This window comes from Carex rostrata, chromosome 16 (genome assembly GCF_964058835.1).
Source record: "Carex rostrata chromosome 16, lpCarRost1.2, whole genome shotgun sequence".
Classification (NCBI taxonomy): Eukaryota; Viridiplantae; Streptophyta; class Magnoliopsida; order Poales; family Cyperaceae; genus Carex; species Carex rostrata.
In genome coordinates, this window is record NC_135933.1 from 7501 (window position 1) to 28745 (window position 21245).

At 37.8% G+C, this 21245-nt stretch overlaps 1 protein-coding gene, 1 long non-coding RNA gene and 1 pseudogene across 3 annotated transcripts in view; 2 read left to right on the plus strand and 1 right to left on the minus strand.

The window, feature by feature from the left end:
* LOC144567638 (plant intracellular Ras-group-related LRR protein 6-like) overlaps window positions 1-10764 on the minus strand; it is an 11358-nt pseudogene extending 594 nt beyond the window's left edge. Inside the window, exons 1-12 of the transcript XR_013515471.1 lie at window positions 10631-10764; window positions 10173-10259; window positions 10012-10087; window positions 9682-9756; window positions 9531-9600; window positions 9327-9406; window positions 9171-9231; window positions 6838-6916; window positions 6134-6224; window positions 5590-5650; window positions 5435-5505; window positions 5080-5153 (exon numbers count right to left, since the gene is read on the minus strand). The product of XR_013515471.1 is annotated as a plant intracellular Ras-group-related LRR protein 6-like (transcript). The remainder of the gene's footprint in view (window positions 1-5079; window positions 5154-5434; window positions 5506-5589; window positions 5651-6133; window positions 6225-6837; window positions 6917-9170; window positions 9232-9326; window positions 9407-9530; window positions 9601-9681; window positions 9757-10011; window positions 10088-10172; window positions 10260-10630) is intronic.
* A 189-nt stretch (window positions 10765-10953) lies between these two features.
* Window positions 10954-12125, plus strand: LOC144567639 (uncharacterized). The gene is made up of 4 exons (XM_078317812.1): window positions 10954-11144; window positions 11253-11501; window positions 11589-11947; window positions 12026-12125. Exons 1-4 carry the CDS (start codon window positions 10983-10985, stop codon window positions 12123-12125), a joined length of 870 nt encoding a protein of 289 aa, XP_078173938.1. The 5' UTR covers window positions 10954-10982.
* Window positions 12126-12578: 453 nt separating this feature from the next.
* LOC144567281 (uncharacterized) lies at window positions 12579-13132 on the plus strand. Its single transcript, XR_013515384.1, has 3 exons — window positions 12579-12653; window positions 12742-12840; window positions 13011-13132. It is a non-coding gene; the product is annotated as an uncharacterized LOC144567281 (long non-coding RNA).
* The last annotated feature ends 8113 nt before the right edge of the window (window positions 13133-21245 follow it).

Sequence of the window (21245 nt, forward strand, 5' to 3'; positions counted from 1 at the left end):
ATAGGCTGAGGAGACAAATAAAATATTTTTTTGTATTTGAAAGATTGTGTATATATCTTGCTCTACGTACAGTGGCTGTGTAAGTATATATACTAAGGTCAATATGACCGTTAGTACCTATCTATCTTTTATCTACAGTAGGATGCCTATTTCTAATTTATACATTTTTCATATATACCCTTGAACTATAATAAATTGTTTCTTAGACTATTTACTCAACACCCCCCCTCAAGCTAGGATTGTAAATATCAAATAATCCTAGCTTGCTTGTGATTTCTTCAAACGGCTTTGGGTCCAATCCTTTCGTAAACACATCCGCTAGTTGATCTTCACTTCGAACAAACGGTGTTTCTATTTCCTTGGCTTGGACCTTCTCTCTAATAAAGTGACAATCAACTTCTATGTGTTTGGTCCGTTCATGAAATACGGGATTTTGAGCAATGTGACGTGCAGAGTTGTTGTCACAATACATTTTCATGGGTCGATCAACATTAATTCTCATGTCTTTAAGCAATTGCTTAAGCCATATCAATTCACTCGTGGTTGATGCCATGGCTCGATACTCCGCTTCCGCGCTTGATCGTGCCACAACATTTTGCTTCTTGTTTTTCCATGTGACTAAATTTCCGCCTACAAATGTGCAAAAACCGGTGGTGGATTTTCTATCAAAGCTACCGGCCCAATCTGCATCGGAATAGCCACATATTGCATTAGAATTATTATTCTTCATCCATATATCCTTTCCGGGATTTCCTTTTAAATATCTTAGAACTCTATTTATGGCCTCTAAATGTGGTGTTCTTGGTGAATGCATAAATTTACTTATTTGGCTTACGGAAAAAGAAATATCCGGACGGGTTACCGTGAGGTAAATCAATTTTCCTACAAGTCTTTGAAATTGGTTTATATTTTCTAAGGGTTCACCATCCTCGGTATTTAATTTATATTTATTATCTATTGGTGTAGAGGCCGGTTTACAACCTAATTTTCCGGTTTCCTTTAATAAATCCAAGGTATACTTTCTTTGTGAGATTAATAGGCCTTTGTTTGAAAATGCTACTTCTATTCCTAGAAAATATTTTAAATATCCTAAATCTTTAATGTCAAATTTTTCTTTTAATTGGGATTTGATTTTTTTAATTGCTTCTAAATTATTTCCGGTAATTATTAAATCATCTACGTATACTAACACAATGGTTATATTTTTTCCTTCATTTTTGGTAAACAAAGAGTGGTCAGCATTGCTAATATTAAAATTGCAAGAAATTAAATATTGAGATAATTTGCCATACCATGCTCTTGGAGATTGCTTAAGTCCGTAAATTGATTTTTTTAACCTACAAGCAAGATTAGCATTCTTTTCTTTTACATGACCCGGTGGAAGGGTCATATAAACTTCTTCCTCAAGTGTTCCTTGAAGAAATGCATTTTTAACGTCCATTTCATATAAATTCCATCAATTGTTTACGGCAATGAAAAATAACACCCTAACGGTATTCATTTTTGCAACCGGTGCAAATGTTTCATTATAGTCTATGCCATATGTTTGTGTAAATCCTTTGGCTACTAATCGTGTCTTATACCGTTCTATGGTACCATTACTATTATATTTAATTTTGTAAACCCATTTGCACCCAACGGGTTTTTTATTTCTTGGTAATGGAACTATTACCCATGTTTCATTTTTCTCTAGAGCTTTTAGCTCTTCTTTCATCGCTTAATTCCAAGTTGGATTTTGAATGGCCTTTTGATAATTTTTTGGTTCTATTTCTTTTTCTATGGTAGTAAGAAAAGCTTGGTATGAAGGCAAAAAAATTTTATATGAAATAAAGTTTTGTATAGGATATTGTACGGTATAAGTAACATAGTCTCTAAGTCTAGTTGACGGTTGTGACACTCTAGTTGTTCGTCTAAGTCCCAAATTATTCACTCCTTCGATCTCATTTATGTCATCATTGTTGTCATTCATTTCTTCTTCAATGTCACTTGTTTCATTTTCTTCTAAATTATTTTGTGCAATATAGGGTGTTACCGAATTTATGCTTTCAATTTGGGTTTGATTAGGCTCTTGAATCTCTCCTAATTTTTTAAAATATGGCTCATTTTCAAAAAATACAACATTTCTAGAAATAAATAATTTTTTGTTAATAGGATCATAGCATTTGTACCCTTTTTTAAATGGTGAATACCCTAAGAAAATATTTTTTGTTGATACAAAATCTAGTTTATCTTTCCTTTTAATATGTACAAAACTTGTACACCCAAATATTTTTAAATGATCAAAGGTGATTTTTTGTTGGTAAAGAATTTCTAATGGAATTTTATTTTTTATCCTTGAACTTGGTAATCTATTAATTAGATGGGTGGCGCAAAGTATGGCATCCGACCAATATATTTTAGGAACATTACTTTGAAACATTAATGTTCTTGTCATTTCCAACAAATGTCTATTTTTTCTTTCTGACACTCCGTTTTGTTCGGATGTATTAATGCAAGTGGTTTGGTGTATAATCCTTTTTTCTTTAAAAAAAGTTTCAAAATTTTTTTTTACAAATTCCGTTCCGTTATCTGACCTAAATATTTTTAGTTTAGCATTAAATTGATTTTCTATAAGACAAAAAAATTCTTTGAAGCTACTAAACACTTCATTTTTTGATTTGAGTAAATATAACCAAGTGGTTCTTGAAAAATCATCAATAAAAGTTACAAAATATTTAAATCCATTGTATGAATCAATTGGGGCCGGTCCCCATACATCCGAATGAATTAAATCAAACATAGCTTCACTTTTACTATTGGAATGAGAAAAAGAAAGTTTGGTTTGTTTTGCCAATTTACAAACTTCACAATTGGCATAATTTAAATTTTTACAATCCAAAATATAATTTAAAATCTTATCGGAGGGATGCCCAAATCTTCTATGCCATAGTCCGACATCTACCGATTTAGCGGAAGCACAAACATATTTTTTTTTTATTCAAAAAGTAGTGTCCGTTTTCAAGAAAACCTTCACCAATCTTCGTCCCGGTTTCCCAGTCCTGAAATACAACATTTTTTTAAGAAAATATCACGTCGCAATTTAATTCTTGTGTTAATTTTTGAACCGAAAGTAAGTTTATAGGAAACGTATCTAGGTATAGCACATTAAATATTTTTTGTTACAAAATATAGTTTCACCTATGCCCTTTATTTTAGCCTTCATACCATTTGCTACCAAGACAAATTGGTCATTTTTGGTCATATCTAATTTTTTAAAAAGTGCTTGGTTGCCAAACATATGGTCTGTAGCACCACTATCAATAATTATTTTATCTAACAAATTTAAATTCTTTGAGTATGAAGAGATACCAGAAAATTTGGACTGATTTTGTTGAGTCAGCAGCACAGACATCTGCTGAATTAGTGACTGCAGTTGATCTGCTGCATCCACTGACCCATTTCGGCCAGCCCCTGACCCGCCAGCGAAACAGCCATCAACTGACCCGTTTCGGCCAGTTCCTGACCCGCCAGCGAAAAAGGTAGTACCTGATGTGTTTATTGTTGAAGGCCCATTAGTAGCCGCAGGCCCATTAATGTAATTAGTCGGACCAGGTGCAAAAGCTAGCAGCTTTGGTTCGACAGAGTTTTTTGGTTCAGCGAAATACACACGCCCCACTTCATTTCTTTCCCTGCCTTCATTCTGATCCCCTTTTCCTCCTCCATCAGAGCCTTGATTTTTCCAGTGTTTCGGTTTCAGATGGGGATGAAGAAACCAGCAATTTTCATGGGTGTGGCCCTCCTTTTTACACCCCGTGCATCTCTTGATTTCGTTTTGATTTGGGAGAATTTGAGATCTAGGGTTTTGACCCGATTTGGGAAAATTTGATTTTTTCACTGCTGCAAAGCCATGGATCTCGTGTCCTTCTTCGACTGTGAGTTGCGGGCCTCCCATTGCTTCTCTTCGACTTTCTTCTTGTTGAATCATATTTTTGATTTGGGAGTAAGAGGGAAGAGGTATGGTGTTCATAATCTGAGCCCTTACGGCTTCATAGCTCGGGTTTAATCCCGCAAGGTACTCAAAAATATCATCTTCTTCTTCTCGTTTTTTTATTATTGCCAAGTCGGTGGTTGCCGGCCGGTACAATCGGAGCTCATCTTTTTTCTTTTGAAGAGTACCAAGGTACTCTACGTGTTTTCTTGTGCCTTGTTTTTCTTGTTGAATTTCTAGTTTGAGTTGATAAATCCGAGAGTAGTTATTTTCTTGGCCGTACATAGCTTTCACGGCTTCCCATAGCTCGAAGGCTGTATCGGGGAGAAGAAATAACTCAGCAATTGATGGCTCCATAGAATTTGTGAGCCAAGTTATAATTTTATCGTTTTGAGTTCGCCATTTTCGCATTGCCTTTTTTCCGCTTCGGTCAGCAAGAGCGGGTTTGCCACTTGGGCACTTTGTTGTCTCCCGTGATGTATTCACGCATCTCTCGACCGCTGAGCGCTCGCGCTGCAGCCTTTGCCCATGTAAGGTAGTTTTTGCCATTGAGTAATGCATTTGTGAGCTTCGAGGAGTTGTTGGTAGTCTCGTGTTGCCCTTCTTGAGCCATCTACTCTTTGCTGATTTGCTGTTGTTTTTACGAGTTTTGTGTTCAGAGATTTTACTGCTCTGATACCATGTTGTTTTTGAGAGATATAGGCTGAGGAGACAAATAAAATATTTTTTTGTATTTGAAAGATTGTGTATATATCTTGCTTTACGTACAGTGGCTGTGTAAGTATATATACTAAGGTCAATATGACCGTTAGTACCTATCTATCTTTTATCTACAGTAGGATGCCTATTTCTAATTTATACATTTTTCATATATACTCTTGAACTATAATAAATTGTTTCTTAGACTATTTACTCAACACTATGAGTTTATATTTCGGAAGTGTGCATGAGAAATCCAGTGCTCAATTCTAATTTGTGCTTTACACTTGTCTGAAAAATATTCGAGTGGCTTTCATAAGCTTATTTAGTAAGAAAAACCAAAATTAGAGCTAAGTAGTTTCTTGTTTAGGTAGTTATCAACAAATATGAGGGAGAGTTGAAGTTTGTTATACCTTGGAGGAAAGAGACAATCGAGCTGCCTGGGCAATTACATCATCTTTTCTAGGAGTGCTTGTAGATGCCAGTTCTGCAAAAGAAAAAAAAAACCCTAAAATTACATCTTTCTGTTTCTAAAACCATAACATAAAATACGAAACTTTTTGAAAAGACGCTTCTTACAAAATCTCTCACAAGTTGGTCATCCCCATCTCTATACCAATAACTCTCTAAATTCAGAACTAAAAGTTCCAAGTACTTTTCATCTATTAGATGACATTTCTTCTTTTCTTTTAGTTCCAAATCCCCAACAGGGGAAAAATGAGGCTTGCCAAGTAAAAGCTGTTGGTATTAAAAATTGCATGCAAGTACCTTCTTCAGCTGATGAGAGCCGGCTCCTCAAGTACTTCAGTAGAGCAACTGTAGACCCAGTAACTAATGAGCTCGTCAAATGAGAAAAAAAAAGATTATATGATAAATTAGCAGTTAATCAAAAACCCAAATGACTGCAAAAGTTATTAGCTTACCTCCTAAGCGTTCTTATAGGATTTCCGTTCAACAGAAGTCTTCTCAAGCTTGTCATTGTACCTAAAAAGTAATGAAATTTTTTTTACATCATATGGTTTTGCAAACTGTTCAATGGTTAATCATACTTGCATCTAACAGACAACTTTTTGAGATTTAAGTATTGATATTCTATTAAACCACAGGCTTAGTGCAGTGGCACGAGCCCTCGTCTCTCTTTGGAGAGACGCAGGTTCAGTTCTCGAGAATAACATCAAAAAGATGCTGGGGGTGTACCGGGGCCCTTAAATAAAAAAAAATGTATTGATATTCTATTCTTCATAACCCCGCCCCCGCCCCCTACAAGATAAATACGAACAACATTCAAGCCCATAGATGAGATTCAAGTTTTCACAATTAGAGGGCTGTTGTTTGATTTTAGAAATAGAACAAACTGTATACTGCAAAAAATCTGAGGGTTAGACATCAATAATGCAAGGTTTAGGTACTCTCAAAAATGAAAAAAGAAACACAGATAAAAGAAAGCAGGCAGTGGGGAGTTTGTACCAAGCTCGGGTGGCAATCCAGAGAGAGAATTATTAGACAAATCCAGTGCAGAGAGCTTCAAACGGCATCCTCCAACAGGATATTCCTTCAACTGAACAAAAATAAAAAGTAGGTGTATCAACATTTATGTACTACATGTGCGAATGGTGCGACAAGGATTAGAATTTATGACAGGTGTTTGCACCCTAATGTTCTCATTTCTCATATATGTAACCAGCACCAAAACTTAAGGTACTTGTAAAAGTTACCTGACTGTTAAATGTGACATATTGCATTCATACCGTAACAACCATGCCATTACTAATAGCAAAAAACCAATCAGTTGCTAGATTAAAAGGCATATTCGATGTTAAAAACTCTGCCACTACAATTGTTTTGGTTCGTTCCTGAATCTTACTTGATCTAAAATCAAACAGTAGGAGCAATATTTATCAACAAGAGTATGAAATGGACAAGAAATTATCAGTTGAGTTAAGATGAACAAATGCGGGCAATTCAATCATATTTATACACAAACTAGAAAGCAGTTTGGTGCTAATTGAAAACATTAAATGTTAGGTCTAGTTGTAAATGTGATAAACCTTCAGTAAAATTGCATGGTCAGAGCTCAACTAAAGCTTCCAGCGCATTAATGATTTGCTCACAGGTATATACTAGTTGGTACTGTTAGATGTTAAGATAAGAGGTTAATGAAGCACTAAAACCTTATTCGATCGAAGATCCAATGTTCCCAGACGAGAAAGTTCGCCAATTTCATCTGGGATCGTTGATAACAAGTTGTTGCTGAAATTAAGAAAATAAACTGCAAATGTAAGCAAGTATTTATAGGATGTCGATTGGTGACTTGCATGACATGTGAGCCTGATGAAAACCAAGAGTGGATAATAGGTCAGGTTAGGATCAAAACTTCTGCCAGTCAAGTCTGGTTCGACCCGACCATTTTAGAGTTATTTTAATTTTTGCTAATTTAAAAGGCTAAACTAGTTAAGATAAAGATATATATTCAATTCACCAGAAGGCAGTATGCATATCTTAAATCTTGAGGTCCAGTCAAATTATCAGGAAAACCTGACCAGATAGGTTAACAGATTGGATCCGTGTCAGTATTCATCGGCCCACTGACAATTCCGATTGAATTTAACCAAACTTGCTTTTACATAAAAAAAATACAGATCCTACCGAGCTTAACCCATTGTAACCCTAATGTACCTGTTCGGCAGTGCTTCCTTAGAGCTCCTTTAGTCTTAATCTCTCTTAAGTCTGCCGAACGGTTCCTCCTTTGACTGGATTAAAGACCTCCTTAGCTAAGCCGTCCTCTTCCCTTCCTTAAGAAATCGATCTCCTTTGTGCCCAAAAAGGTGCTTTTTTTGTACCGTTTTACCCCCAAACTAAGGAGCTCCTTTAGCGTTCTTTTATTTTTTAATATTTTCTTCATTACTCTTCTTTCTTCTTTGAACGCAAGAAGAGAAAAATTTGTTTCTACCTCACTTCTGTCGCGAGCTCGCCGGCGACAAACTAATTTGATTCGATCTTATAGAGAGCTTCACACCGAGACGCTCTATCGATAGAGATCCAATTTAATGGTTTTCGTTGCCTCGTTTTAGTTTCTCGCGGCTTTCCCTTTCTCGAATGAAACCATTCACTTGCTAAAATGCCTATCCAGTGGGTTGCGATTATGATTTGGACCCTTTTATCTCTTATTCATGTCCTTTCGCTCGCCAACACTAGATGAGAAGAAGAGGAAGTGAGCTTTTCTTCCAGTCGAGTAAAGCCAATGTTTGAAAGTCAAGATTAGGCAAGATTTCATCAACAGTCGGTTACTGATGTGTTTTGCATTTTTCTAAATTACAAGGCGGTTCAGTGAGTTTCATATTTCCTTCATTTTTTCTAGTTGACATTCACTTTGATGATTTTTGTCCAATAATTTCTCATTATAAATTACAAGTTTTGCTGTCAGTTCCAATAAAAATACGGAAACTTTTGTCAATTTTCTGCAACTTTAAATTTGGACTGATTTCTCATGCCCGACTAGTACATTGTACCGGCTTGAGTTCCTCACAACAATTTGGCCTCCTGTTTCTGTCTGGTAAACAATAATGAATAGTGGATGTTTATAGATAATCATTGGTTCAATTACATGATTTACAGAGCTGCTGCTCTTTCTTCATTTGATTGCTCCATTATCCTTGTCTAAAATATTCATTTAATGCATTGTACCAGTACCAGGTTTGATGCCTTGTACCAGATTTGATGCACGTACCAAGTTTCATATATTTTGAGATACGGCTAATAATGTTAACAGATTTGTCCGTTATATTAAATTGTTCTGTAATTTAAATTTTTTTAATTTGATATGTTACAGAACTTGCCCTATATATATATTAATGAGTTAGGCTAATATGACACTAGTGTTATATCAAACTAAATAACACCACATTTTAAACCCTTAGATCTGCTTTAAGATTCGTATTATCCGTTTTTACTGTTCAAGCACTTCATTTTGTACGAATCTTAAAGCAGATCTAAGGGTTTAAGATGTGGTGTTATTTAGTTTGATATAACACTAGTGTCATATTAGCCTAACTCTATATTAATTTGTTTCATGTATTAACTATTAATTTTAGATAATTTTCATTATTTTCACTCAAATGTGTGTAATTATCATTATCTTTGTTTGTTGTATTAATTATATTAAATGGCAAGAAAAATGTGGAAGATGAGGGTATTTAGGTCTTTACATACTAAAATATATATTTTACTTGTACTAAGTCTCCATTCTTAATCCTACATTTTTACCGAACAAGTGCTCCTTAGCAAGGATTAAATTTTTAATCTCCACCCTCCTAAGGAGAGCTACCGAACACCCCCAATGTGTACATTTCATAGTAGCAATTCGTAGTTCATGAAGTAATAAGCTAGGTTGTCAGTTTTATTTTTCTATTTTGAAATGCATTGATATCAGAAAATACTATTCAATATATAAATAAGTAATATTTAAAAAAGATTGCTACTATTATTCTAGAAAGAATTCACAAACCCAAGGTAAATCTCCGCAAGTGAAGAGCATCCTTTTATTGAAAGTGGAATTGATGAAATTCCTGAGGAAACACCCTAACAGTCAGAAAAAAAATCATAGCAATGCAACAAACCAGCATTAGATTTGAAGATGAAAAGTATTAAAAATTAAACTCACTATTTTGGTGCAAATCCAAACGGATCAGCTTAGAGAGAGCTCCTATGCGCTTTCTGGGATACCCATCAGCTGATTCCTTGCTTATAGAAGAGACAAAAAAAAATACACCTTTAAGTTAAGAATGCTTTCTGTGCATCTAATTCCAGCAGAGCTTGAATTAATAAAACTGAAAGTAAAATTAATATCTAAAATAACAGTGTATACCAGCATTTAACTCTGTTAGAGCAGTCCATGAGCTAAGCATGTTATCAGAGAGAGTTGTCACCTTATTTCCCTAAAGTTAAATGGTACATGGTAAAAATGTAAATGAACTCCTCAAACTTAGAATTTGATAAAAAAAGTATAATTGTTCTACCTCTATGTCAAGTTTGAACAGCTTGGTGCAGTTGACAAGCTCATCTGGCAATTTAGTCAGGGAATTATCAGTTGCCTAGAGAACACACAAAAGGAACAAATGAGTAATGACAATAATTGAATTTAATTGTTGTAGTTTGCTTTATTTGTTGGCCCACTTGACTTTAAAATAGGATAGAATTGAGCCTCAGGTGCACAGCTGAGGATTAAATTAGGGTTACCTGCGATAAAATTGGGGCTTTGCTTAATAATTGAGAGAACCGGTATGATACTGCCAGAGCAGATAATTTCTATGCATAAGTAAAGAAAATTTAGCTGTTGATTGATCAACCTTTAGGTCTGCTAAATCTGAGCAACTTCCGAGAGCACTTGGCAACTCTTTTAGAAGGTTATTTGAACAATCAAGCCTGTATCATTAGGTTGATGTTACAAAAGGTATTCACTGCTAGGGTGTAGCGTAAATATAATGAGATTTAAAATACAGAAACTTACTTAATCAGTGCTGTGGCCGACCCAATCTTTTCAGGTATAATAGTTATTTGGTTATATGAGATATCCAATGCTTTTAGCAAAGGTAACCTGAGCAACCAAGTAAAATGTTTGAAAAAATTAGTGAAGAAATTATAAGCAAAAAGAATATTTCACGGCCAAGTCCTTTATGGTTGTTATTTTTGGCCCTTCATCAGTTATCTTTAACAAGGTTAACATGGCATGGGTTCGAGTAAAATGAGTAGTAGTTGGACCCACTTTGGAGACCAAATAGATAATAGAACTTTTCTGAATCAAAATTTGCTCCCCTTTTATGCCCTCAATTAGGATTATACAACACGACATATCAGCATCCAAGTGCATGCCATGTATGTTAACACATTAGGAGATATTGAAGAGGACCTATAGGGAAAATACATAGAGGCCTTCTGCCAGATTCAACTAGAACAGAAACTACTTACTCTCCAACAGCAGAAGGAAGGGATGAAATCCTGTTATGACTCATGTTCAAAACAGTTAGCGAGGTAAGGTTGCGCAGGTCTTCTTTCAATACTTCAAGGTTGTTATGCGCCAAAATAAGCTTTTGCAACTCCACGGTCTACAAAATTCATTATCAACAATGTTATTACATTCACAAAGGATAAAGATGTCCAAATTTGATAACTGTACCGATTAAGGAAAGTAGCCAAGTATTCTGTTTTCACTGTGACAGTTTATAAATAAAACATAGAAAAATATAGTGCAAAAATAGGCCCTGCCCGTTTGAAATCAAGGTTGGCGCAGGTGCGCCAGGAGGTACGCGAGGAGCTTACAATGGAGTACACCCAGAAGCTGGCTGAGCTGGAATCAAGGATGGTGAACCAAATGCACCAAATTAGGCAGCCATCCGAGGATCAACCTCCCGTTTCTCCGGGAGTTCGGCGAAGTAGTCAGGCATCTGGGACCGAAGTGCTAGGCGGCTTGGACAATCTAAAGGTAAGCACTGCTTGTTCATAATCGAAAGGTACTGTTGATTCTCGCGGTTAATTCGCTAGACAATATTATTTCATTCTAAAGACAACTAATTGCTGATAATTATTGCAGGAGGCCACAGCATGCGACCTCGTCATGTATTTCGGTACTACTCCTCTGACCATTGCTAGGGGCATTGTATATCCTCCTGCAGCCGGTGATCAGTTGAGGCCCAACTATCTCCGCGTAGCGGTTGATAAGATCACGCATGATTGGGCTGTGAGAATACCTCTTCCTGTCCCTGTCGTTGAAATGGTGGTGCTTGATGATGCCCGCTATGCGATAGTCCAATGGCCGAAAAATCAAATTATTTTGGACAATGTACGTAATCTCCAAATACAATAGGCTATCTTATTCAAATCATTCTTTTCAAATACTTGAAAAAGACATATACAAAATTTGATACAGACACGAAGAGGTGAAACAATCAATGAGGATGAAGCGTTGTCACCGGTACGGGACATGGAATTAGCCTTGGTGTCTGTTGCGCCAGAAGTGCCTGATGCGCCAGTAGATGCGCCACTAGACCGTACGGGGCTCACAGCAAAAGAGGTTAGCTGTTTGCCTGGTCAGTTGCAGACTCTCCACGCCCACTTGATCAAGGCACCCAAGGACATGACGGCTGTTACCTTCAGTGTCCCCCCCAGTATGTTTCTACACGATGGCAGGGAGGTCGTGCTGCCTTTCACAGAATTCAATGACTTTCTACAGGCCTCCTCGTCAAGCGATAAATGGCTCGATGTGGGAGTCATCACCGTTTTCCTCATGTTAGTGACCAATCAATTATTTATATCATGTGTATAGCACTCAAATATATACTCTAATGTAAAATGATGAATTTTCAGGTTCCTAGTCCAGAAATGCCGTGAGACCGCATCGAAAGGTAAGGTGAACTTGTGTGCACTTTTGGACCCCGGCAGAATTAATGGAATGATGTTGGAATGATATGAGGATGATTGTGTCGACTACTTGCGTAAAGCGATGCATCATGCTCATGGGGATCAAAAGAAATTTCTTCTCCTGCCATACCACCAAAGGTAGGTTACTTGTAACCCTTATTAAGTGTTTATATTTTCAGTTAAAGAATTACACAATGAACCATAGTAAACACTTGAGTCACTATTACATGCTGAAATATAAATGTCACTAATTTTATGCTAAAGTACTACAATTCTTCTCCCCCCACAGCTCCCAGTGGTGTTTGTTGGTGATTGTGCCACTTGAAAATACGATTTATGTCATGGATTCAAGCCGGCCCGACAAATCCATCACCACTCAGCAGTCCAAAAGAGTCATGCCTGTTATAATTAAGTAAGTTATCTAAATATCACTTGGTTTGATTTTTTTTTATAATTGTGGAATTGCTAATTACAGTCACTCAATTTTTTAAGGGTTTTTCGGCAATATCTTAAAGAGGGTGGAGTGCAAAGCACGGGTAAGAGCAGAAATAAAATGAATGGGCTCTGGAAGGAGGTGAGCACACTATAATTTTATAATTTCATATTTTTGGGTTCAAAAATTTATTGTCATTCTGACATAGGCTGCTGAATGTAAATTTCAGTGCCCGCAACAGATTGGAGGTTGGGAATGCGGTTATTACACGATGATTTTTATGTTTCACTTTGTTGAGAGCATACAATTCAAATGGCCAGCATATCCGGTATGTAATTCATATGTTTTGCCTTGACTTGTCCATACAATTAATATTGATTTCCTCTAAACTTGTTTTATTAGTTGCATTGCTATAATTGCAATTACTTATTTCTATAAAGCAAAACAGAGATGTAGTTGCCATATTTTTGTAACTTGCATGTTTTGAATTTTGTGTAGTATTCATCAGAGTCAAAGAGTTACTCCAATGAGCAGTTAGATCAGTTTAGATGTATGTGGGCAGATTTTTTTATAAAACAATTTTGTAAACCAGAATATGGATTTGTATGATCTTTGTATAATTCAGTGTACATGAATTTTATATTAATTTTTGATATAATTTGGAAATTTCCAAAATTTAGGGGTTTTGGTATTCTTATTTTGGAAATTATATGTTCTGGAATTGATCTGATTTTAAATGGCTGGCAAAACTGGAGGCTAGCCAAAAAAAAGCAAAAAATTAAAAAAAAAAAACAGTAGTTCAATTATACACGGACATTTTAAAAATTATCCGTGTAGAAAGGTTTTTCCACATTAAAAAAATAAAGAAGAAAATTAATACATAAAATTAAATATTAAAAAATAAGAGAGCTACACGGATATTTAATTATATATCCGTGTAGAAAGATTTTTCCAAATTAAAAAAATTAAAAAGAAAATTAATACATAAAATTATATATTAAAAAATATTAAAAAATAAGAGAGCTACACGGATATTTAATTATACATCCGTGTAGAAAGATCTTTCAATATTAAAAAAATATTAAAAAATAAGAGAGCTACACGGATATTTATTTATATATCCGTGTAGAAAGGTTTTTCCACATTAAAAAAATAAAGAAGAAAATTAATACATAAAATTATATATTAAAAAAATATTAAAAAATAAGAGAGCTACACGGATATTTAATTATACATCCGTGTAGAAAGATATTTCAATATTAAACAAAATTAAAAAATAAGAGAGCTACACGGATATTTAGATAAATAACCGTGTAGAAATCTAATTGTACACGGTGTAGGTGGCAGAAAGTTGCACGGCGTCAGGTTAGCTAACGGTGCGGGATTTTATGTGGGTGTGAGTTGAAATGTTCCCGGCTGGGTTCAGTACTCTGCTGCTTTGAATGTGGGCAGGTCACCGAACTCAGGGGAAGGCATTCACTCGGGATTTTCTTCCTGCATTCCTTCTGGTTCACCCCTTGTGACAACCTACGTTCATGATCAGTTGTCGGAGGTTTTATTATTTTTCGATTGCGAGGACGTTTTACTCCCGACATGTGCAAGCACCCGCCGTTAATTACATCAGAAAGACCTTTCGGATCAGACTGAATACCTCATGCATTCCAGGATTTGTGCCTATTTGGATTGAACTGAATAATAGGGCTAAGAGAGGCTCATGTATGGCTTGTTTTGGTCATGTGTTTGGTTCTCATCTAATTTTAGAAGCATGTTTTGGTTAACCGTCATGATATATGCATGAAGACATAGATTTTATATGTTTCAAGTGTGAGAACATTCGTGAGAAATATCATTTGTGTGTTCTTAACTTGAAAGGAGTATTTAAAGATCATTTTTATACTTTTATTTATGAAACATGTCGAGAGAGGGGCATTTTGGTCATTTCATATTATGGCTGAGACTTGAATGTGTTCAAATATTGTCTAAAATTATAGAGGATTTAATTTGGGTTCATTTGGGACTGATTTGAGTCGATTTGGACTTAGTATGAGAAAGTTATGGCCAAAAAGGACTTGAAAGGGTTTATCTGTGAAGATTTTATACTCTCAGGGACTTATTTGTAAATTTCTAGGGACTTGAGGCTGTAATTTGGGCTTTTGATAGGGTCTGGAATGCAATTTGGGCCTTTAAGGGCTTGTTTGAGGAGGTTTTATGCTGACAGGGACCTTTGTATAAATTTACAGGGATATTTCTGTATATTTTAATAAACAGAAGGGGTTTATATGCAAAAGGGGATTTTCTGGTCACATGTGGACTTTAAGATCAGTGCCGAGCTTTAAGATTTTGACTTTTGGATCTTTGAGATGTGTATAAGCCATTGGATTGAGATCATTGGGCTTTGAGATAAGTACAGAGAGGATCTGGTTACATGGGCTTTGAGATTTGAGCTTTTGGGCCTTTGAGATGTGCACTGGGCTATTAATTAATGTGCAGAGGTTAGGATTTTATCAAATGGGCTTTAAGATTCGTGTGAGGAGGTTTATTTGAATTGACAGATGGGTCCCACTATGTCAGAGAGCCGTTGGATTTGATTTGAATTTGGCTCATTGGATTAAACGATTTGCTTTGAGATCCGTGCTTCCTGCTTTAATATCTGTGCAGAGAGTTGTGTCGACTTAGGGTTCTTCACTGACAAACTCAGTCCGGCCGATCCAAGTCACGGCGGCGCCGGCCAAGGGGATGGCTGTGATCGCCTTGGTATCAGGAGTCGATTGGTACTATTGTCGGCTGTCGGAGACCGTCAGAGGCGGCAGAACAGGCATCTACAGTGCTTGTCGGTACCGATTGGGTCTCAGATCGATTTCTATTAATTTCTTTGTGATTTCTTTCAATTAATTGGTCATTTGAGATCGTGTGAGGTTACTAAAGATATCAGGAGCATCAATTTTGTGTTTGGAAGAGGATAGGACACGATTTGATTTTTGTCATCTCGGATTCAATACCAAAGTGGTACCAAAGAGTGGTACAGAGGTTTCAAAGCTTAATTGGACATCCAAGGAGTTCATTTAGGCCATTTGGAAGTTATTCAGGCATACTGGAGACATCAGGTTAAATTGAGATGGATCCTAGATTAACTTGACATTTAAAATTTACTATTTCAGTTCCTTCTGATCCATTTTCTTATGATTTATGTACATGATGTGCTTATTTTATTTCATAAACTCAAAGATATATATACTAAGAATATTTGTTCCAAATTTGGGACCTTTCTGAGTTTATTTACTCAACCAAATGACTTGATCAAGTGCCAGGGGTATGTATGGTAATTTTACCATTTTAAATACAGAATTTCCATTTTTAAAAGTTGAACTTTGGAGATCCATATCTTTCTATAGGAATGTCCAAACGATGCAAACTTTATATCAATTTTGTGTGTTTTGATGTGTTCTATCTGACTGTGAAATTTATTTTCTCAGTTTGGTACCCCTATTGTTCTGAAATAGCTGTTATATCAGCAGAGGTCAATATAGTGCTTTTTAATGTATTCCTTCATACCAGCTGAGCTCCTTATGTAATTAAGTGCTGAAACTGAGTTTTTTATGGTGCCAGGGGTTGGTACAAGTCCTTTTAAAGCCTGGTTTGGTTCAATACAAATCATCAAGGGCATGTAGCCACTGTTTTCATACCAGCAAGCATAAAATGAAGAAATGAAGAGTTCAAAAAGGATTAAATCATCATTTTAATACATTTTAAACATGTCTGTGCCTGGAAATATGCAGGGATATCCCTGATTTTGTTAAGAATCATGTTTTGGCACTTTTACATTTGTTTTAAAGGCATTATCATCAAAACTTCATGGATTTAAAGATGTAAGTGACATGGAGCAACCTAGTTGCTGTCTTTTTACACTTCAAACCTCAGTTTTTCACTATTTGCAATCAGATCCTCAAAAATAATGAAATTAACCATTGGAAAGGCATAATTTCACCATTTTTTTGGATTTAATAGCAACATAGGCCTTTCTCAAGTGGACTTAGGGTTGAGAGTTGCAAAGGATGTCTGTGGCTCACTTTAAACAACCCTTGTGCATTTATCTTTTATTTAAAGTCACTTTATTCCCTTATTTTGATTATTTTTGTAAAGAAATCAAAGGGGCAGATGAGCAAGGATGCCTGTGGCTCACTACACTCATCTTTACCTCTAATCAATTTACAAAAATGATCAAGGGAGGCAGAGGAGAAGAAAATGAAAGAAAATAGAGAAAAATGTACAAAAATGTGATTTTTGTGAAAGGGTTTGGATTAAAACAACATGTTTTGTATTTTTAATGCTTATATGCATTATTTAAATGCTTTTAAGGAAGATTGTTGCATCAGAACAGAAAAGAAACAAAGAAGCACAAGAAAGAAAGATCAAATAGCAAGACAATAGCTTTATTCATGAAATTTGATGTATACAATGGCCCCCTAGGGGCCTTACATTGAATCCAAGCTCTAATTACCTATGAATTAGACTTGACAAGCTCAGATGAAGCTTATGGTGAGTGTATACACCACTTGATGTGTATATGTGTGTATTTGTGTGTGTGTGTAGGTGTTTCTTTCTCTTTATCTTGATTTCTTCCTGTCTGCCTCTTTCTTTTCTCTTTTTTTTTCCTTTCTCTTTTTTTTTTCTTTTTTTTTTAAGCTTCATTTGGGGTGCCTTTTTATAGGCTAAGGGCTCAGCTCCAGATTTGGTAGGGCTGAGGTGGTCTCATCTTGGCCAGAGGTGTTTGATCAAATGCCTCTGCTTGATTCGTGTTTATTTGAATGCCATCAAGGCAGGGGATCACCCAATTATACTTTGACATGTCATTTGAGTGTGTTGTATTGATTTGAGCCCTTGGATTGACCATTAGGGCATTGCATGGCATGGCAGCCCTTGATTTCATGGCTTCTGAGGTGTGGCTTGATTTGCATGACTCCTGGGGTGCAGGAGGAATATTCTTCTATTTTGGAGTGACCTCAGGTGTCCCAGGCACGTGTCCTGGGGACCAGAATGAGGTGGGAGCAGCTGATAGGCTATGTTGTGTTGGACCCGAGCCACTTCATGGCTTAACATGGGCCCTTCTCGATTATCGAGCTTCCAAGTATATGGCATTGACAGATAGCATCGTATTGGCCCCCTTATCATGTTCTAAGGCTCAATTTACCACCTGCATAACTAATTTGATGCTCTCAGCCATGGCTGGAACCGAGCTAAAGCTCTTCGCTCAATTCAACCTATTGAGTCAATTAGCCTTCAAATTAAAAGTGCAAGTGGCATCGTATACACTCCTTTAGTGCCTCTGCCAAGTTTCAAAGTTTAATTTGGCTTCAAGCCCAAGTTCCCAAATTCGCCTTTCTTCCTTTCTCAGCTAAAATTAGAACCTGTGAGAGATGGATAGTCGCCGAGGTTCTATTCAAATGGAAGCTAGCATAGTCTCTTGTTGATCCTAGCTAAAGGTTTGTTCAATTCCCTTTTGAATTTCTTGAATTTCGGCTCTGGGTTTAGTCATGGCGCGAGAGAGAGGGAAGGAGGAGATGTCAGGACTCGGGCCCCACACGTCAACGACACTGACATGGTCCCCTCTCTCTTTTCCTTTCTTTGTTTACTTGCATGAACTAAGCGTACCATGGGCCTAGGTGCTGACAACATGATTTACAATGTCGGGGTTTAATAGGCCGAGTTCATATAACTCAGAGGGCTCAAAGGCGCTGTGCGCCTGGGTTTAAATCAAACCCGTTAATTCGGGTGAGCATGGTGCAGGGTGAGCCTAGGCGCTTACAGTTTGGTGCACAGAGTTCGATCCATATGCTCCAAGTCCACCTATCTTTGGATCTCAGCGAAATTTTGTTTCTGCCGCTGACCAGAGGGTCCCACCTGTAATATAGGGGTTTGCGGCTCCCAATTTGTACCCAGGATGCTTAGGGTTATTGCTATGGGTACCCGAGCTGAGGTGGCACCACTCAGAAGCTGCCAAATCAGCATAAACTTTGAAAATTCATAACTCCTTAACCATTTGGAGTTAGAATCTGAACCTTATATCAAAATTCATGGTTTTAAATGTAGAATATTACCATGAATTTTAATATGTCATTTCCCTTTGTCTTGGGAAGGTTTTAAAACATTTGGCATATTTCCAAGCATTTAAATTATTACCAATATTTAATTGGCAATATTTTAGGGTACAACAAATGCCCCCCACCTGGGTGGGGTGTGAAGACCTCAGGGGCTGAACAGCTCAGCCAGGTGCCCCTAGTGTATCTCATTATACTTCATGAAACTCCTACTCAGTTATATTATCTGCCTTGTTGCAGGTGTTGGAGCTCCAGGTTGGGCATTGATCGCTCGGAAGCTGACTTGGTCATTCTTCTTCAATCATGACAAGGCATAAAGGTATGTTTTCCCTTTATCTCATCTATGCTAGTACTTTGCATGGGGTCTGCGGGTGGTTGGGCAGTCTTCAGGCTCGTCCAGGGTCGGTCGGTATCGAATTGACTTGAAACCCAGGATTTGTCTTCCGATCACGCATCCAGATCCTCATTCTACTGTAAGGGGCCATGTAAGGATACATCATTCCGTACATGTAGGGACATATTTTTCCCTAGGGACACATAATTCCCGAACCAAGCTAATAGAATGGTGGTATTTTGTAGTGTTGTGGTGACCATGCTAGTAGTTTGCATATTTGCGACTTTGGGTAAACAATATCTCACGCCTTATCATAATCTGGAATATGTCCAAATTGCTATTGTCATGTTTGCTTCTGTTTTGGGGGTTGTGGCTGTGACTGTAAGTATTGGCTCTCTATATAGCCGTATGGATGACCCGGGTACGTGTGACCCGAATTCCTTTCTTTGTTATTTACCATCATCGGTCTTGTTTAGGCACTGTTTGTAACTATTGTTGATGCTTGTTCTGTGTTTTATGATTTGGAGGAATTTTACTCCGTGTTTGATTTCATTTGGCTTATGCAGGGATTCCTTTCACTAGGCATGATCCACTGCCATTAGTCTCGTTCCCACTGCGGGGCGTGTTTCCTGGAGATCCTGTTGATTGGACTCCGGAGACTCGACTGAGGGTAGGTCACAACATCCATAGAGGATCTGTACTTTACCATGTCGATCATCATTCGCTGTGTGGAGACGGGCTTCATCCTATTACCTTGGATCAGACGCCGCCTCCTTTACGCATTTTGGGTTTGAGCATGCTGAGTATTGAGGCTCTGCCATGGGCACCTCATCACTTCCCTCCTGGCACTTTGCAGAGAGAGAAGGGCATGGTTGACTGGATCAGATTCACATTGCAGCAGGAGAGATCTGCGTTGGAGAAAGTTGGCATATACCATGCGGTATTCCTTTCTCTTTTTGATTATACTTGGGATTTGTCATTCTTTCAGGCTTTAGCTGAGAGATGGAGGTTTTCTTCCAACACGGTTGTTTTAGAGGACCGTGAGTTGACCATTTCACCATTTGAGTTCCAGAGGATGTCTGGTTTGCCTATTTTTGGGGCTCCGTATGATGAGCATGTTCCCACTGATGTAGCTTTGAGGCAGAGATTACCCGATGGCACCTTTGTATACCCGGGCTCCCTTGTCAGGCTGTTTGACATTTATTATGATTTAGCCAGGGTTGGAGATGTGACATTCTCAGTTTGGATCAGTCATTTCACTGACCGAGTTAGGCATCCATGTCAGGTATTTGCTCGTCCCTCTGCTCCGTTTGGTGTAGGAAGAGAGAGTATTTTTCACATTGGGGATCCCTTTGCATCATGTTATAGCCGCCATAGGGTTGTCGGACAGGAGACCGTTCTGACTGCCTTCTTAGCATGGTGGCTCTGTTATTTTGTCATTTCTAGCCGGCCCGGGGGTATTATTCGACCAGAGACATTTGTCATGGCTAACAGATTGGCACGGGGGGATTTGATCTCATTGACTATCCCTGCTTTGGCCAACCTTTTCAAGTGTATGAGGGTTGTATCGACATCTCGAGACCCTTCCTTTTGTGATGAGGTTATTCCATATCATTACCTCTTTGGTTGGGCTCACACATACTGGGCTGGGTTATATGTGCCCGTTGCAGTTGTAGGTGATACCTTGTTGAGCAGTCTGCCCATTTTGGCAGAGATTGCCGGAGCGAGGGCTACGGGCATCCCAGCGCGACAGGCGCGTATATTGCTTCGCCACAGCGGGGGTCATCTTAGACCAGCCTATGGACGTCAGTATGCTTGTCATGAGAGGCAGTCCGAGGACTTGGTTTTATTTGACGGGGGTCCTGGTGGTGACCACATGAGAGGTTTGACACTGGGTTCCCCTCAGTCGGGATTTTTCATTAGCTTGCGCCATGGTCTCCTTCCTTTGAGATTAGGCGATCGCGTGATTTTGGAGCCGTATATGCCCCATCGCTGTGCTCATCAGTTTGGTTTAGACCAGTGTATTCCTGCTGATGTTCCCTCAGCTGATGACATCTATGCGGATTTAGCTGGAGCTGCCAGGTGTTGGTCTTCTTTCTTTAGGGTTGAGACCCAGACCAGGTTTGTCATGCCTAGACCTTCCAGGTATGTTGCTTTCTCCATCACTTATGAGATATGGTGCAGCCCTGCTATATGCGAGATTTGAGCTACTGGATGGGAGAGGTGTTGCCCGGGCCAGATGATCATGTTGGTCCGAGGACAGTTCCTCCATTCGACATTGTGCCAGGCAGCCATGACAGTCGC

What these genes read in the sequence shown, in the direction of transcription:
- LOC144567639 (XM_078317812.1), top strand. Translation starts at nt 10,983, where the DNA reads ATGGAGTACACCCAGAAGCTGGCTGAGCTGGAATCAAGGATGGTGAAC. An exon ending in GCGGCTTGGACAATCTAAAG is followed by an intron (nt 11,145 to 11,252) that starts GTAAGCACTGCT and finishes TAATTATTGCAG; the next exon opens with GAGGCCACAGCATGCGACCT. An exon ending in GTCATCACCGTTTTCCTCAT is followed by an intron (nt 11,948 to 12,025) that starts GTTAGTGACCAA and finishes ATGAATTTTCAG; the next exon opens with GTTCCTAGTCCAGAAATGCC.